This window comes from Megachile rotundata, chromosome 16 (assembly GCF_050947335.1).
Source record: "Megachile rotundata isolate GNS110a chromosome 16, iyMegRotu1, whole genome shotgun sequence".
In the NCBI taxonomy this organism is placed as follows: domain Eukaryota; kingdom Metazoa; phylum Arthropoda; class Insecta; order Hymenoptera; family Megachilidae; genus Megachile; species Megachile rotundata.
This window is the reverse complement of record NC_134998.1, coordinates 9,877,266-9,895,961: the sequence shown is the minus strand read 5'-3', so window position 1 is coordinate 9,895,961 and position 18,696 is coordinate 9,877,266. Positions and strand designations below refer to the sequence as shown.

At 37.0% G+C, this 18,696-nt stretch overlaps 2 protein-coding genes, 1 long non-coding RNA gene and 1 other non-coding gene across 13 annotated transcripts in view; 2 read left to right on the top strand and 2 right to left on the bottom strand.

Moving 5' to 3' along the window:
- LOC100877507 (uncharacterized) overlaps positions 1-14,604 on the top strand; it is a 28,585-nt gene extending 13,981 nt beyond the window's left edge. The window contains exons 13-23 of one of the 2 annotated variants that reach the window (XM_076541631.1): positions 7-552; positions 671-763; positions 886-1,656; positions 1,743-1,960; positions 2,200-10,603; positions 10,724-11,009; positions 11,283-11,415; positions 11,854-11,983; positions 12,059-12,259; positions 12,808-13,251; positions 14,320-14,604. The gene's annotated coding sequence lies outside the window, so the exon portion shown is untranslated. Of the gene's footprint in view, positions 1-6; positions 553-670; positions 764-885; positions 1,657-1,742; positions 1,961-2,199; positions 10,604-10,723; positions 11,010-11,282; positions 11,416-11,853; positions 11,984-12,058; positions 12,260-12,807; positions 13,557-14,319 lie in introns of both variants that reach the window. The other variant, XM_003702458.3, reaches the window with a different exon arrangement.
- LOC105662273 (uncharacterized) lies at positions 2,189-9,914 on the bottom strand. Of its 9 annotated transcripts, none has more exons than XR_013041125.1 (9): positions 9,776-9,914; positions 9,555-9,674; positions 8,907-9,039; positions 8,617-8,788; positions 7,647-8,072; positions 7,129-7,552; positions 6,080-6,555; positions 3,512-6,017; positions 2,189-3,360 (listed from the first exon to the last, which is right to left on the bottom strand). It is a non-coding gene; the product is annotated as an uncharacterized LOC105662273 (long non-coding RNA). The 9 variants fall into 9 exon arrangements; XR_013041127.1 differs by having other exon boundaries at positions 2,189-6,017; positions 7,129-7,223; positions 7,295-7,552; XR_013041131.1 differs by having other exon boundaries at positions 2,189-6,017; positions 7,129-7,254; positions 7,328-7,552.
- LOC105662275 (U2 spliceosomal RNA) lies at positions 14,414-14,605 on the top strand. The gene has a single exon (XR_001095766.2). It is a non-coding gene; the product is annotated as a U2 spliceosomal RNA (small nuclear RNA).
- Positions 14,606-14,900: 295 nt separating this feature from the next.
- Positions 14,901-18,036, bottom strand: LOC100881531 (uncharacterized). The gene is made up of 4 exons (XM_003702496.3): positions 17,836-18,036; positions 16,650-16,973; positions 16,063-16,351; positions 14,901-15,393 (listed from the first exon to the last, which is right to left on the bottom strand). The coding sequence occupies exons 1-4, from the start codon at positions 18,019-18,021 to the stop codon at positions 15,314-15,316; spliced, it is 879 nt and encodes a 292-aa protein (XP_003702544.1). The 5' UTR covers positions 18,022-18,036; the 3' UTR covers positions 14,901-15,313.
- Between the last annotated feature and the right edge of the window lie 660 nt (positions 18,037-18,696).

Genomic DNA, 18,696 nt, shown 5'->3' with positions numbered 1-18,696 from the left:
TTCCAGAAATAGCACCACCATGAATTCAATCGCTACTCAAGCACGGAAGCCGGTAATAGACAAAATCAGTCCAGCAGGTGTATCCAGCAAGGAACATGAATCATTCTGATGATCAAGTTGCACGCCAGGTGATAGAGAGACACCGAGAGAGAGAATAGAAATTGCGGAACCGGCGGTTGTAGTAATTTCCGTGGATTGTTGCTACAGGATCATTCAAAAAGAGACGCATGACAAAATGCGACACGAATATTTGAATCTGCATCGTGGGATAATCCGGATCAGTAGGATTCAAATGATCTTTCCAGCCGCGTGAGCTGACTCGTCTGGCCTCAAAGGTGCAGCATGAAGAAGTCATTCCATCGACTATCGTGCTACGAATCGAAAAGAATTTGATATTTCATGTAGGTGCTCGAAACGTAGCCGAAGAGCCTCGATGCTCTATTGATATATTGAGTACCGTAACTCAGGATTTTTGTGCTCATTGTTAAACCATGAAAATGGATGACTGCGAATGTTCTTCTGATAGAAGATTAATGGAAGGTTGATGGAGAGGTACGACGCAAGAAAGATTAGTGGAGTATGAGTTATGAGCGTTTATATTCTTATTAATTGATGACTCAACGCTGTCGTTAGCTTCACATTTTTCTTATCTTATTTCAATATCTTTCAGAGCTTCATTCTTAAAAATCACTGGATGTAATAGTTATTTTAGTTGGATGAAAGCTGACTGGAAGATTGAGTTATTAATACTGAAATTCTTCATGTATGATATTCTTGATAATTGAATGTAAAGTAAGATTAGGTTAGGTTCTTAACCTTCTTAGGTTAACCTAACTTAACCTTCAACTTCTTAAAATAGGAATTAAAAATGCTGGAAGTTTTCAGGTACTATCTTTATTAAAATAGAGAATATGAAGAATCGAAGGATGTACGTTTTCCTTTGAAGGAATTTTCACAAAACCTCCGGCACATCCTTGGTACACAGCTTCGGCAAGCGGAGAAAGGCACGCGCGGATACGCACGCTCAGAATTGCTCGGCGAGCAATCCACCTTTTGCCCCGTATTTACCTGCATTCAACAACGCCGAGACCAGGTCAGGAGAGAACACGAGGGGCACACTTGAAGCTTAACTTGCATCAACCCTTTCACGGCCGAGCAGTTCTTCGTGCTGAAAATCATTGCACATCCTTGTCCATCGACTTAGAGATATATTAAAGAGGATATGCATCGATGCTCGTGGGAAGTGGTGCGAAAAAACTTGCGAAACATTTGCACTTTGTATCCGAGGAGGACGTCCATCTTGAGTGGGCTGTATCTTGCGTTGCGAAATGTACGTTAGAACGTTGTTGCACGAATTATTTGATGATTACCAGTCGCGGTTTTACACCCACCGGAAAGCTGTTCATTAATGGATTCGCCATAATTTTAGTACAAAGAATTTCTTCTTGGGAATGATGAATGGTGTGGATGTTGCAAACGATTCTGTGTTTTATTAAGAGGCCATTTATAGCACTTGAATGTGGCTATTTATAGCTACGCATATACTTGTACAGCAATATAGGAAATTAGATATTTAACTAATTGAACTAATTGAATATTTAGAACAGTCGAATTTTTGTAAGAAATAGCGTGACGTAAGAGAGGATTATATCAGAGGTAGCTTAAAACTGAATAAATTAAATTCCACGATCATAAACCGAACTAATTGCTGCGTGATTTTATGAGAATGTTTTCTCTTCCAGTTTCCACGGTGCTCTGGCAAAATGTTGCATTGATGGGAACCCGAGAAATCGACTTGCAATTTTTCAAATAAGTTTATACAACTACATATAGAATATTTTCTCCATTAAAGTACTGTGACATTCCCTGGAAGATTTAAATGGATGCGTAGAGAATTGCAGTTTCTTCTTTTTCTGCTTACAATGATACATCACAATTTTGTCACGTTCGAATATTTTAGGTAAGTATCAAGGCGTTCAAAATAACATTAAGGTAATCATGAAGCAGTTATGCGTCAGAATCGTCATTACATTTCTTCTAAACGGATTGCGTCAAGTATTTTATGAAATTGGCCTAGCGAAAGGCATGACAACTGTTATTCTTAAAAGTCATCTTCCTTCCATTAAATTTTATTAAATTGAACTTTTTCTTTAAAACATTATTCAAATTAATATTGAAACAATGTATGTATTCTTGCAGTTATTAATATATTTAAACGACGAAGGAAATTCTTCAGCATGAAAGTGTAGAACGTTGCGTTAGAAATGAATCTCCGGCGTGAGAACATTCATTTACTCATCGGCAGCGGCGAAAGAATCAAACGATTAGGAGTTACATCGAGTATAACATGTTTTCATTGCGGCTACCAAGTCGAATGGGAGCTGACACGCGGTAAACTCCAATGAAAATCTATCAATTATCGAGGAGATATTCGTGTCAAATTGAAACGGCGCTTGAAGATGACGGTTATACATCACATTGATTTCTATCCTCCACCTCAGAGATTCTCAAATGAAACTATATAACTTCACAATTTTTTAATATTGAAATGCTTTGAGATCTTCATATTTTGAGACATACAAATTTTGAAGCTCTGGTACTTTGAAAGTTTTCAACTTTAAAATTTAATGGACTTTAAAACCTGAAGACTGAGACAACAAAATTTCCAAAATTGTATTCTTTGAAAAATGATGTGTTTCAAGTAATTGGTTCACCAGAAATAGTTGGTCAAAAGTAAAGTTGGTTCAAAATTAAAATTGATCCATGAAAGTTTGGGAATCTCTGCTCAACTAGAAGCTATTACAAAATTGAAACTGAATCCTTCATAGAATGTTGCATCGCGAGGCTCCTTCAACTAGAACAATGGCAATCTCTTCAGCATCAGACAGCTCTACTTGCCGGCTGTCTTCTAACTAGTATCAAACAACACCGATGAATTATGACCATGACTGTTGGGCGTCACGGAGGTCGGCTTCAAAACCGGAGGATCCTCCTTTTAACGCGGATCCTGGCGAGAGGAAGACACCAAGCAGAACGGGGAGAGTTCGCACGGGTGAATTCAATGGAAGGTTATGAATATCCGATCCTCTGTCGAAGTTGCGTGTCATAGTTAGCCGACTTCTTTTTCGCTGTGACGCCTTTGTCTGGTGTGCATGTACCTAGGCATTCCCTCGGTCAGAATGAAAGTGAAAATCTTCGTTCTAGTCGCGGATGACCTACTGCTTGCCAAGAATCTAGGTGCCCCGTCACATCATGCTGCTGTGTACGTCTTGTGTTCAGAACACCTTTGGGGAGCAGTTTCATCAAATTGAATTGTATTTTTCTTGTGGTATTCACCTCATCTTGGTTACAATTATTCACCTGGAAAACAGATATTAGTATAAATTTATTATAAAATGGAACATTGAAGGGTGCTTCATGAAGTGATACAAGATATGAGCAAGATATAAAAGTAATTATCTTTGGTAGTGAAACAAATATTTCTATACTAAGTGATTTCTATTAATATTACCTGTTAGGTTATGAAGGTATGATTATTGAAAATGAAATGTGAGATCCACAAGATTTACGAGATTATTCGTTGCTTAAGTGAACGCAAGCTAGTGAGCAGCTATATTATTTAAACCGAGAAATTAGCAATTGCAATGCTGATCGATAAATGTCAATGTCAAAATGCTCGACTGATTATCATGTACGAAAAAGGAAACTGGTGATTTCCATGGAGCACCATGTTGAAACGAGGACGGGAGGCTCGCTTAGAAGCGTCACGCATCATTATGGAACCATAGTATACTTTACAGTATCCTTTATCCCATGAACGGTGGAGATACCGTTTAATGATACATAACGAGCTTTTATGAACTGTGAAGAAGTACATAGATACATTCTAATCTCAACCACTATTATGAGAGTTCTGGACGCTTAAGTTCCATGACTTAAATGTAAGCTGTCTAGAACCTTATATGTCCTTGACTTTTAAACTTTAGAGTACTTAACCTACAAATTTCAAAGTTCCGAGACTACCAGTTCCAAATTATAAAATTTAATTTAAAGTTTTTAACTACTAAGATTTCTAACCTAATAACAATCTGAAATTGAAAGCTCTAATGTCTGCAAAATCTAATTGATAGATTCAGCAGCGTATCACAGTTCTACATCACAAGAGGTCCATTCAAGTTTTCATAGCATAAATAGCATTCGAACGTCAATTAGAACAAGAAACAACAGTAATCTCCAGATTCGATCTGCTTCAGGTTTCATCACTTAAAGAAGAGAGACTTCTGCCAAATCCATAAAACGAGTTCATCACGCTTGCTCAGCTGTGTGGAGGCTTGTAAAACATGTCCTATTATCATCCTTCTTTTTTCTCAACCTATCTTCATCGCCGTAAATGCACATCTTATTCTCTTCTCACATCATTCGAAACGCTCATGACATTTCGGTCGCCTCAACCTTAAAGTCTCGCCACCCGAGACCGTGGCTGATCGCTTGCGTGATCTCTCTTATGTAAGTGAGCCTGATCTAAATCCTGAAACGAGTGGGACAAGCAAGGACTAACGTGACTGGAGGCGTAGGACCATTAGGGATCCTTTGCAAGGTAAACTCTTCTTGAAGAGTAGTTGAAGAATATCTCTTCTACTGATCTGAGTTTGTTGAGACCTCTTCGCTGAAGGTATAACATCAATTATGTAGCAACTTTTATTGCAGTAATTGGAAGAGCATTCAACAAAATTTATAGAAGTATTGTTACTTGATATTCATTCTTTATATTTTGATACTCTACATGATTTTATTATCTTATAGGTGGTGAATGTCCTTGCATATTTTTGTGTGCGTATCACCACACTCGCTGTTACTGTGTAGACACATAATTTGTATACTGTAAGAACTGAAATGTTGAGAAGTGTGCCATCAATAGTATATATTCTGAGGTCATCATTGCAGATAGGAACATCGTTACTGTCGAATTTTTCTTCGCATACCGATCTCGTTTGTTAACACAAAGGACGCCACGGTGAACTTTTACTTCGCCTTAAACTTTAAACACATCACGGTGCAACTTAGCAGCTGGCCTCTTTTGTTTGTTCTCATAAAGGAGACGAACAGCGGAATGCTATTATAGTTCACCGGGTTATCGTCAATCAGTCATGCTCGGGGGATAATTAAACGACTTAAATGCACGTCGTATGAAATCGATTCTAAAGCTGTATCCTTTTTTGTCTCTCTTTTCCACGACCATCGAAAGAAGGATATTTTCCTGATAAAAGCTGCCTGGTACCTGTTTTGCTCGTAATTATTCTTTTATAACCAGACAGGACCGGGAACTTTCTACGTCTTATGTAAAATAATATAAAAAGAAGAAAATTAAACGAAAGCATAAAAATAAGGATGAAGGTGTTTTTATGCTTGTTTTATTGTGCCTCGCCGTGTGTAATTTCCTTTGAGGAATCCGTGAATGATCAAAACGTCCGATCTCCCTTGGTAATAAAGTCGGTTCCCTTTTCTTCTTCTCTTTCTCGTTCTTTTTTTCTTGCATTTTTCAAAACAACGATTGCGTAAACCGGATTCGAATTTATACGACCATTTAATTTTACGGAACGTTCAAGGAAATGACGTAAAAGTTTGTTTTACGAACGTCCTCCGGTGGTCTGTGCCACTGAGTTAATGAGACTTTTGGAATTGGGAACAATGAAAATGGAATTCGTATTCAAACGAATTCGTGTAATTTAATGACGATAAAATATAATATGGTAATTCAAGTTACGCAATCGTTCAAATGGACTTCCTTTTCCTTTTTGTTTTATGTGTTTCTGGGTTTCTTATAATTTTAACATTTCAAAGGATAACTTTCTTTTTCATCAATTAATTTTCGTTTTCTTTCATTTCATTCCGCTTCTGTCTCTGGTATAACCAGGATAACTTTTCTTCTACTTTGCATTTTATATTCAAGGGTTTCTCTCCTTTCCCTCTTTATTGCATTTCTTCTCGGACAATTTGCATTCTTCTTCATCTGGAATCTGAAATGTAAAAATTTTCATTTAATACTTATTCTTGAAAAAAGTTTCATTTTACATTGTACCTTTAATACCCTCAATAAAAAGTCCCTTTTTTCCTTCTGACTGTAGTTCTCAGTTAATTCTGTTACTTGTCATTATTCTCTTTTCAATGTATCAAGATGGTAATTAACTGTTTACTCAAGCAATTGTTAACAATTTCTTCAGTTTCTCCTCGTATTATCACGCAAAATCTCACCGACATTTCCAAGTTTGTAAAATCGTCGTTACACGCGTCACGCACCGGTGCATCATCCTCGTCGCTTGAATTGCTTTACGGCCGCGCTAACACGCGCGTCGGTCAGCCCCCATGAATTTATCCTGGTGAATTTATCGGCACGTGGACGCACGACAATTTATGGGAAACAGAGGTGAAACTGAATACGGGGATATTCGACGTTCTCTGCAAGCGTTGACGCGGTCAGATTTATTAAATATCAAATTTCACGGGGGACGGAGGATCAATGATGGCCACCAATTTTCTTCTTTTTTATTCTTCATCCTGCAATCATTGAATTAAATTAGCGATTAGAGAAAAATACACCGTATATTATAAGATACATGGCGTTGCACAGATCAGAGGTTACAAACGAAGGTTCATAAGAGGTTATATATAAAAATTGAAGGTTATGATTTGACACTGAGATTTCAAAATTTTTTAACTTTGAAACCTGGAGATTTTGTGACTGCATGACGTGATCTGAGAGCTTGAAACTTCAGAAGCGAATAAGTGGAACAAGAGTGTCCCCAGACCTCGTTCAAAAGAAGGAAAAAGGAAAACTCCAGAAATGTTTCAAGCTCAAGATGGTAGAACCAAGGCGGTCGATTACGGATCACGTAACCCGCTTAAGAACGATCTCTTAGCATAGCACTTTAAGATCGAGGAGGATGAAATGTCACGAATGTCTCGAACACAATGTGCGCCGAAGAGAGGGAAGGACAACGGGGCAGAGGACGGCCGTGGAGATGGAACAGAAGAATGCTGGCATCCATTGAGGAGAGCATCGCGCTCGATCCAGAAGCGAGGTGTTAATGTCACGCACTTCGAAATCAGATGGAATCTAATTCAACGAACCTTGATCTTTACTGCCCCCTTTCTTCTTGTGTGAAACAACGTTTTCTCCTTATTTTCAATCCTTCAACCCTTTGATGTCGAAGGCCTCGTAGAACCTGCACGCAAATCAAGATGTTAAAGCTGGTTCTAAAATTTGAAATAGTTGAATAAATAGTTTGTTACAGACCTAATGGAACTGTACGCAATTTTGAATACCTACAAATCATTACGGATGTGTACATCTCAATGACGCAACCATTCGATTACCGCAACCCTTGAAACATATACAGTTAATGATGTACTCTCTTTAACGTTGTGTAATTATAAACGGCGACAGTGCGTGAGAATTAATTAGCTGACTTTCTATACGGGCCTGCGTACCCGGGTATAATGAAGTTATGAGGCTTAATTGATTTCAGCGAAAATCCGTCAGCTCTTTGATCACCTGAGGAACATTAAGCGTACCAAATATATACATCATTACTGTTTAATTGTCGCTGACGAAGCGTTCAATCTCTTTTCTATAATACTTCACTGACCAGGAAGTAATTTGAAGGATTGCTCAAAACCTTTTGCAACGCCGTGTCAAGATCTTCATATTAATTTCTACAGGTCAAATAATTCTTTCGCTAATGGAAAAGTTTTCGGATGTGCTAATAAGAAATTGAAAAAGAGAAATGTCTTCTGTTAATAACAGCATGTAAAACTTATTACTGTTCCAGGTGCTGAAGATGGGATCGCATTCCTCGCGCCACTTAATAACAATGAAAGAACGTGTAATCGTTCTATTCGGTAGACGTCTTCGAGTCTCTCGGCTACCTCTTGCAGCTTAGGATTGTATGGTAATCGTCCGATTCAAAATAGCACGCCTCGTTGTCGTGTCGCTTCTTTTCAGCCACGGAATCAATTTCAATAATGGCGAACAATTGTATCGAGACATTACCATTTAATGACCTCTTACAGAACTGAAATAATACAGGCTTCATTACTTCCTTCAACAGAAGTGGACAATATAATGTGGCTATACAAAATGTGACAATATAACTTGTAATGCAATGAGTGTCACTATGAACGCATAGAATTTTAATTATAAAAGATTTCTATATATCTAGATCCTAATTTGCTGGGTCCCAGTATTCCCATACACTTCAGTACCTAGACCCTGCACATCCTAGATCTTGGTACATCTCCCATTATTTCTACAACCCAGCTTACACCCTGCACCTAGACCTAGACCTTGCCCTCAATATATCCAACCCCTAACATTCCTAGCTCGTATATCTACTTGCCAATGTACCTAGCTCTAAGCAAAGCCCTGGCAAAGTATCTAATATACACACATCACGAACAAAATGAAATGAACAAATATATTTATGCATGTTTCAGAAGTATGTATTCCGTTGCGAGAAAAAGTGTCAAGTTCGTGCGAAATTAGATGGAGTATATTAGATAGCTTTCGATAAGGGAATACAATGCGTTGAATACCAGCTGCGTGATACTTGAACGAACCTCGCATAATGGCAGGATGTTTATGCTTCGCGCGAGTCGTAAATTTAAGGGACGCATACACGATAAAGTTGGCTGGCGAGTACTTTAATGGAAAAGCATTGGAACAGTGTCTCCCAAACACGTGTCTACTCGATCTGATATCCTTATCGTTATCACTGGTATCTTGCTGCTACTGAAAAAATACAAATTTTAATATAAATTGTTATTATTTATTGTTTACCAATTATGTCATAAATTGTACAGTCCTATGATGCAGATTTGAATATTCAAATCGAATTTATAGACAATACCTGTCTTCCTTCTCTTGTTGATCGTCGAAATATTGATACGTACTACTAGAAAATAGCAGTACTTAAAAGGTATTCATACAAATGGCCCCTGACGAGAATATGGCGAGGAGGATAATGAAATATGCATGTTCTCCTGAAATGAATCAAATATTCATTTTTAAATCATTTGTTATTACATAAATTTAAAGACATAATGCACGAGATCGTTGAAATATTGATATACACTACTAGTAAACGATGTCTAGAATAAAAATTACGTGCCAGCATGCAATGACACAGAATTAAATAATGATAAAGAACTGTCGGTAATTATGCTAGTTGAGAAACACTGCATTAGAATAATACGCAACAGTATTATCTCTGGATATTAGATCTTCTCAAACAAGACCTCATTAAGACTTCTCATTCTGACGTTTGAGCTCATTAAACCCGATTCTCGATATGATTACCGGTATAAATCATTGTTATTCAAATTTACATATGTAAACGTTCCGAAAGGAAACGAAGAAACTCGTCATCCGGTTTAAATCCGTTTATTTTTCCTAACAAATTGAAAAATAAATCCTTTAGTTATTATAATACTCTGGTCCAAGTACTTTTCAATTAGAATCGCATTTTCTAACCTTACCACCTATTCATTTAACTTACCATGATTTAATGTAACAAAAATTATTTTTTATGGTGTTCCATACACCATAACTTCCTTTTGGAATAACTGGCCCCAGTTTGCCCTTTAAATTGGCCTTTGCTTGACCACGTGTTCCGTACCTATAATATTAACATTCATTATCCATTTTTTATCACTAGCGATTACATGGTTCGTAATTGGACGATCGATAGTGCCGTAACGGAGACGAATAATAAATTACCACTTTTCGTAATTTTGTTTCATAGTGCTAATATCCTTGTATATTCCGTCAAGCGTTATCGAAGTTCTAGGCAACGTGTATATAATTTTCCACGAGAAAAACGTGGTGCATAAATCTTCCTCCTATACGTTTGCGTCCCTCGAAGTGAAAAGTAATTTAGGGCTATTTCATGCATCATTATTCGATTCAAGCAATCGAACAGTTAATCCAATTAATCGACTTTTATTTCGATCAAGTATTTCTGGCGCCAATTCTACGATAGGTACTCTGCATCGAATGAGTTGATTATTAATATTACAACGGATGAATATAAAAATTAATAAACTCCTATTTAAAATATAATATGTGAAAACGAAGAAAACATCGATTCCTAAGTATTACTACTCATATTTGCTACTAATAATGATTAAAGGTATTGACCTAACCCTCTCAATATTTCGATACTTATCCTGCAAAAAATTAGGTTATTTTGCAGATATTAGGCGCAGCGATTTGAAAGATCTAGGTTAGATTTTCTATGCATGTGCATTTGAGCCAATCCACATTTTTTTCATTTCTCATAATTTCAAACAATTATTTATAAAATTAATATAATTCCAGGTATGTCGACAGCATATTGCCACGAAATGTATACGTTTAATAAATAAATCCAACGAAGCAAATATCGGTCACAAAAGGTTAGAGTGTCGAATGTATTGTTTCCAAAAGGATCAAGTGTTGCATCGTATGTATATACTTATCATCGATGAAATCAGCGTAATCCCACCTATGTATATTAATACCAGATAGTCACGAAATTCACCGGATGTGTTTGTTCGGCCCTTCTTCGTACGTAAGCGATGGGAACAATTTGATATTTTTCATTCGACTTCATACGTGGCATATCCGTCACGGTATACCGGTTATAATCTCATTGTTACCCTGTAAATGATGCCATTTCGTTTTCAGGCTTCTGCCCTCGCGTTCGCCATGATAGATCCTTTTAACCGATACGTCTCACGCAGCACGGAGGATTACGAAAACTACGCCACCTTCGAGTATCGTCTATAACTATGTAAATATCAGACATCCTTTATTGTTACAAACTGGAGATACAAGGACCTGTAGATACTGAAATGTAGAGGTTGAAGAATCCAGACATATGAGGATGTAAAAGTGTAAGGATCTAAGCAGTACAGTGATGTAGAAATATGGGAGGAATTACAAATATAGCAGGATGTATCTAGAAATATAGGTCTCTAGGGATATATATTTCTATTAAAATGTTCTTTACAGCTTTTCAATCTGACGCGTCGTTTTCGAGATACATACAATTGAGGAATCGAATCTTCAACTTCCGGTGCGCTGTGTATACGTCACTGGTGCCTTAGACGTCCCGGAAGTCGTGTACCCTACTTTTTAATCGCTTATATCTCGAAAACGAAGCGTCTGATCGAAAAATAGTAAAAGACTATTCGATTTTATTTTTGGTAGAGAATTTAATTTTCACGGTGTACTGTCTTCCCAGGACACCTTGTATGCTCATTATTCGACGAAGCGATTCAACGGATTCCAAGATCCTTCATACGATTTCTGTTTCGTGAACAAATTGGCTAAGACAACGGTGTTCTAACGATGCCACGTCGCTCGTGTGAGTGTAAGTAAGTACGTGCCTCGTATCTTCGCTGTACAGAAATGGTCTCGCTGAAATCTGATTGCCTTTCGCGCGTTAAAATTGTTATCATCCGATCTCGCGTCAAGGAACACAATGCCGAACAACAATCGTTACGAAACGGGATTTCGATGGCTGTGAACCGTGACCTGTATCGTTTTTACCTTTCAACCCCTCCTTTGCTTTCTCTTTCGCTCGTCGTAAATACAATCCTTCGGAACAAGCTAATTTTCGGCGGAATTCCCATGTTAACATCTGCTTTGCATATGTAGATTACAAAAGACATTTTTGTATGCGAACATAAAATGTAGGAAACGGATCTAAAATTAAATTTATTGCTTTCTCGACTCAAGGGTTAAAGTTAAAGGAATACAAGCAAACAGTAAAGTTTATAAGAAAATAGAATTGATCGGTGTCTTTGTTTCAGAATCTTCGAAGGCTTCAAGGATGTGCGCGGAGGAGCATCGAAGGCATCGTTTGAAAAGGCCTGTCGAAGGAGCAGCAGTCCAGGTCAATGAAACATTAACTAACAAACGATTCGCGAGAGGACGTGGAATGTAGGTATACATATATACGTGTGCAGAGTAGCCGAGGCTAATTTGATCTTTGTACGATGGGAATAAAATTTACAGTGCACCACGGCGAACGAGATACGTGTATTAGCCGGATCGTGTATTGGCGGCGAAGCAAGACCTCGGTCTGTCGAAGCACATGTTGCTGTACGTGATTCGACCTCGCGCTCGCTTCGATACTCTTATATGCAAATCGCTCGAGCACACTACTTACTGTGCCGTGGAATGATGAGCGGCTGGCTAAGGTCATCGAAGAGGAAGGTTAGAGAACAGGATCGCAGTTTTATCCCCTTCGATCCAAGTGTCAGGATTAATCTCCTTTAATGAATCTAAGAATCGAAGACGTTCGCGTGCATGCAAACTTCTACGGTCGATTCGAATCTCGTACTTTTTTGTACTTTTGTTTCGTCGTTCATTTAGACATTGTATGCTAAGGGTAATGATGCTCTTAGATACACTTGTGCAATATTAGACGTTATTTGTATACCATAAATGAGTGTAGTCATCAGCTAATGTTAATGAGAGTCTTTGCCTTGGTCTATGCACCTTGAGGAGCTTAGGGGTGTTTTATATCTAAGAAGGTTCCGTCCTTAGGGAAGCTCCACATGTAGGACAGCCTGTGACAAGAGTGAATTTAAACGTTGCATTTATACATTTGTATAAACTTATATGTAAATGCTCCACCCTATGTGTTAACATTGCATTGAAATATATATACCAAGGGTGACTACACTCATTCCTCCTCAGATGCTCACCATTTTCCAAGCGTATCTATTTCATTAATATGTTTGTTTCTCGGTGGTCTGAAGATGATCATCAGTGCGTTTCCAGCCAATTAGCCGCGTGAGCTTAACAAAAACCTCAACAGACCGTATAACCATTTAATTATGCGAAATTGAGTCGAAGCAGCCGCTATTGGATTCTCACTGTATTTCAAACGGCGGAAGAGGAATGTCGTGTGTCGTTAGCAACGAGATTTACTGGCGTGATTAATTAAGACACATGCTAATTAATAATACCAGCGGTAACGTAACACGATTAATTAATAGTAGGGATCAGTTGAAAAAGTAGCATCTATCTAAGGAGCCACATATCAAAATATGTGAAACTTCGTGGCATGAATCGCTGACAGAGTTGCAATGATGAAGATAAAAAAGAAGAAATCTTGTAATAAGACAATGGCCATCATCGAGCCTATTGGGACTCTCCCCAATCTAACGAATCATGTGATTCGACATCGACGATACTTAAAGGTAACTCCTTCCGTGACATTAAAAAGGCACTCCCAGGCTCTTGTTGCATCGGTCCCTTTTGCTTTGCAGTTTCACACGCTACGTCGGATGTAGAAACAGTGTACCGGCAACGCCGTTCCTTTTGTACACCTCTCCATGGGGATCGGGAACAGATCTTCCTGTCACCTCTAAAGTGAAACGAGTACAAAATCCAGTTCCTCCTTTTTCTACCTTCATCTAGATATTCAGATGGCGTATTTTTCAACTGCTCGTAGAGTTACTGGAACAGAACAGTATAATACCTAGAGGAAAGGAAAGACAGTCAGGTTTCCCTTTTACTGAGATATATCTAAATGATGACATTGACGGTTTTTATTTACAATTATTTATTTATCTTGCATTCGACTCAATTTTCTTCTGAAGAGAATTGGCGGTAATTGAATTAGATGCTGCCATCTAATGATCAGGATGTGAACTAGTAGAAACTGATCTTTCAGTTACCTTCTTTATCTTATTATACTGTATGTATACGCATCATCAGATGTTAGGTGTGAACGATATTCGAGTTCCATAATCTATTGAAGATGGCGCTTCAAGTATTTCTAAAATTATTGATCTAATTTTTCTAAGAGTCCTTTCTCATTCTCTAATATTTGCAATATTAACAATTGGTCGTTTGAGACCTTCATAATAAAAAATTAATTTAAATTAAGACACAATGTAAAACAATAAGCATGGGATGCATCTTTCCATCGTTGACTGAAAGAAGTAGTAACAAATTACACAGTTCAATTCAATTTGCCAATGTCACAAGTCAATTTGTTAATCTAAACATATGTAATAATACTATCACACATTCTTTGTTTGCAAGATATCCCTTCATTGTAAAAACAGTTCCTATTTGGAACATATCCTTTGACCGTTACAGTAGAGATAGCTGCAATAAAATCAATAATGATATCTATTGTCAATTTCATAAAACTATAATTTATAGTATAACAAATTTATATATATTCTTATTAGAGTTGTAAACAGAGAGATAAGTTCAAGAAAATTAATTCATGGCATATTTGAATTGACTATTTGCAGGAATGACCGCTAGGTGGCCTGCAGCTTCAACTTCTTCTCGCTGGTACGTCGTCACATAGAAACCTATATAGTATCAGAAGATGGATGATGCAGTATCGCTTCTCGGCTATTTTAGCTAAGATCAAAGTGTAGTATCTGTTCTTATCAGCTTAATATCTGATACACTCCCCATAGGGGAGTCAGAATATTAAATGACTTTTTGATAACAGTCGAACTATGGAGCTTGCTCCGAGTTCGACACGGGTCGTATCTGCATTGCAGTTACGCAGATCGCGGCCCATATAATAGAATTCAAACAAAATTGTTCAATACAGGTTTTAATATGTTTCATTCATTAGGTGATTTGTAATTTTATTTTACAACACACCTTGTAATATTACATATTTGCCATACATAAATTCCTAACTGTAATATTAGAGGAGAAAAAATGTCCAACAATATATGTTAATACGGATAGATCAAACATCATTGATCTAATTTTTAAATAAGATGAAATTTAAATTGCAATTTTATAATGTTGCAATATACACTTTAAATATTTGTTCATAGATGAGGGTTAAAATAAGTTAAAAATGCGTAAATTAAATAGAAAGAATATATTTAATTCATGTATTATAATAAAGCTTGTATAAATACGTATACAAATATGTATATAAAAAGTTCGACGATCGCTTAGAAGAAAGTACAAGCGTATGTGTTTTACAATAAAACGAAATTACCATGTACAAAATTAACGTATATATATATAATAATTACGCGTATTTATAAATGCACGTACAAAAATTATTAAATTATCTTAATCAGTATATATATATATCGTTAAATACCAGTGAGTGATTATACATAAATGTGCATGTGACTGAATGGTGTAAGTGTTATTTGAGTGGTAAAAGGTAAAAAAAGAGCTGTAAAAACGAGGGAGGTCCGTGACGGTTGTCGCCCAACATTTTAAGGAGATATGTCAGGTTTTGATGACGATGCGTGATGTAGCCGATTATTTCCGATAATTGTTACGTGGAGGTAGATATTGATTGCTTGCAGCGTCTCCGCCACCGCTGTAACCACCTCTTCCTGCTGTAAAATAAACGTATCATAGTTTACAAAAGAATATTACAAAATTAAACATGTGCCTGTAAAATGAACTCTAGTGACGTCTGTGACCAAATCATGGTTTTACTCAAAACTGTAATACCATCAGATGGTATGCAGAAGTGCATTTCTGTTTATAATACTGATAATAGATGGCGCTGACATTCATTTATGTTTGGTAACATGAAGAACGAAGAACGAATTTCTTCTTCACTGAAATGCAATTAATTTTAAGCAGTAAGGAAGAAATGATTATTCGTGTTTCATTACTCCATGTATTTCTTAAATGCTGAATCTTTTTATGCAGCTCACAGGCCACTAATTTTTTTGTATGTATTTTGAACAGCACTTCATAACCTGATGCAAAGTACAGGCTAAGTTCATCAACTAATTTATCTTTTATTCATTTAATTACAGTTGTATGGCATTTAATATATTATTGTATATAATTGCAGCAGATATTGCAATAAATAATTCATATATTAATAAATTTTAACTAAATTGTAACTTGAGGTTAAATATATGAAGTTATTGAGTTGAAAAGAATGGAAGAAATTTCTATATGCAAGGTATTATCAGAAAATTGTTCAGATACATAAAGTTTTACTTATTTACTATCATCATATACTTATATAATATTGAAATCATACTTACCACCTTGATAGCCACCTTGGTATCCTCCTGCACCTCCTTGATAACCACCAGCTCCTCCACCATAAGCTCCAGCTCCTCCTCGAGAAAATTGGGCCTGTCCCTCATATTGAACATCAGCAGTGTATCCATTTTGATCATCAGCCATGTATTTTACAATTTGTGTCCTCGAATCAGGTAACAACACTCTGTATTCTCCTTGAACTACGTTGCCATCACTACTCTCACGTTGAGAATAATCATTGCCACTTGGAGGATCATATACTTCATATTGGAAATTGTATGGTTGAGGCTAAAGAATTAAAATATTATTTAAATCTTATGGTATCTATCATGGTGATAAGATTGTCAACACTAAAACAGCAAGAAGGGGCAGTAGAGAGATTTCATTACTTTACACCTAGCAAACTCCTATATTTTATAGTGGATATTGAAGAAAACAGTTTAGTATACTTATTAAGTTATATCTACTTTTTTTTAAAGCACATATCACTACTTTAATTATAAGGAATATAACATATTTCAGAATCTGGAATACTAACAAGAGACAAATCTGAATGCAAGTTCAATCCTCAGTTCATCATACTTACTCTTCCATTGTCTCCACCATAACCACCATAACCACCTCCACCACCACCACCTCCAAATTGTCCAGGAGCTCCGTAAGTAGAAGAGGGACGTCCACCGCCGAATCCAGCGTCACCACCGCCTCCCGGTGCACCGTACAACGCGTTGGGCCTTCCTCTAAAACCTCCTCCACCACCTAAATCTCCTGGAAATCCTCCAGGACCACCGAAACCACCGCCGCCTGGTCTATTGTATTGGTAACCACTTCCACCGGCGCTGCCACCCGGCAGCACTCCAGCAAGTGCATTGCTAGCGAGACACGATAGCACCAATAGCGCTTTCATTAACTGAAACATGATTGTTTATCAGATTAGTTGTTTACATTTTTGAATGTTTATCAAAGAAGTAAATGAGATAGCTGAATGGACAAACTTTTTAAGATAAATGTTTGTAGTCAAACTGAAGAACTTTTGATATTAAACTACAAGAACTATGAGATGCATACAAGAAGTTCTAACTCAAAGTTTGTATGAAATATCAGAAAATGGTTATTGATTAATTATGTCAGTGAAAAGATATTAATAACGCAATTCTTCAGGTGGAGACTATTTCTTCGCAAGAATAGAATTAATAACGACATGCACGCAAGATGAAACGATTGCTCGATTTCGTCATTGAACGTCATTAGTATCATCGACAAAAAGAGTCGTGGAAAATAGTGATGCTGAATTTAATAGAAAGCCAGAAGTATCGTGTGCCAATGATTTACACATGGCGAAATTAACGTTTCGTTGTAATCAGGGAAGATTACTTGATTCTCAAAGTATCTTCATGGAAGATTTTTACTCGTGTATAATTCTTTAAACATCAAATGTAGGAGAAAATTTTTTTTATCAGTTTTACTAGCTAATTTTGTTAGACTGTATCTTTTATTCTTTTTTTAAGAAGTTAAATTTTGCAAATGTGTAACTCAAGAATCCATGTATGAACTACCTGAAGCTTCACAAAGGACCCTATATGAAATGCAAGAAGAAAAGTCAGAAAATGTTTAAAAGAACACTGAGTCGAAAAGAAGAAATGAAAGAAGACCCTCCACAAGAGGGTGAAAAATGACTGATAGAATTTATCGCAGATCTCGACGCAACCACCATCGCTATTGTCGCGTTAGCAGAGCGTCGATCAGTAATCATACTCGGGAAGATAGCCTACCTGATGGTAATTCATATTGCTGTTATGAGCGAAGACGCGAAGCGAACTGAGAAGATGATCCACGGACGAGTTTATATACCATCCGGACCCTTTGTTACAGTTTATCCTTAGCGCTGCATATCCATGTATTAACCGGTACGTATTAGAATGACCGTCTGTGGGTGTGGGAGGTGGAGAGGAGCGCATCTTCCCTTCACTCTCGGTGATGCATCATGGGAAGAGATATCCCGTTGATGATGACTGAAATAGCTTTAAATTTTAATTGGATCCACGCACGTGACTGCTCGATAGATTGGGTTGTCCCAAGAAAAGAGAGAGCCATCACGGGAGGTCGGAGGACCCTTTGTGAATCCTTCAGGAACCTCATCCACTTTCTGTGGATGTTGCAACTATTTTGTGAAGGCTTTTCAGTTTTACCACTGTACTAGCATAATACTAAGCCATCATCAGACTACTGTATTACTAAAATTCTATATGCTGAAGATGAAGACTACTATATTACTAAAATTCTATATGTTGAAGATGTACAACCTTGTAAGAGGCTATTACACTATAAACAAGTATACTAGAATCTACTATACTATCATGAAATGTACTATCAACATTAATTCTTTTTTTCTTCTGCAGGTTCTGTTTGCTTAGCAAGAAATTTCTAGAAGACTTCCGCATAATTTTTGCCTGGTTTCTAATCTCAAATTCTTCAGATAACTCTTCAAGAAGGAAATTTCATTGCATAAATGAAGATAAGATAAAAGTCTAAGCGAGGTCAAAGCTACAAGCGAACATGTAATGAAAAATAATTGTTTATTATTGAAATGCATGCAGCCATTGGACTGTATTGCACTGTCCATTCTGCTGAAT

What these genes read in the sequence shown, in the direction of transcription:
- LOC100881531 (XM_003702496.3), bottom strand. Translation starts at nt 18,021, where the DNA reads ATGCGCTCCTCTCCACCTCCCACACCCACAGACGGTCATTCTAATACG. An exon ending in GCAATATGAATTACCATCAG is followed by an intron (nt 16,974 to 17,835) that starts GTAGGCTATCTT and finishes ATCATGTTTCAG; the next exon opens with TTAATGAAAGCGCTATTGGT. An exon ending in ATGGTGGAGACAATGGAAGA is followed by an intron (nt 16,352 to 16,649) that starts GTAAGTATGATG and finishes TTAATTCTTTAG; the next exon opens with CCTCAACCATACAATTTCCA.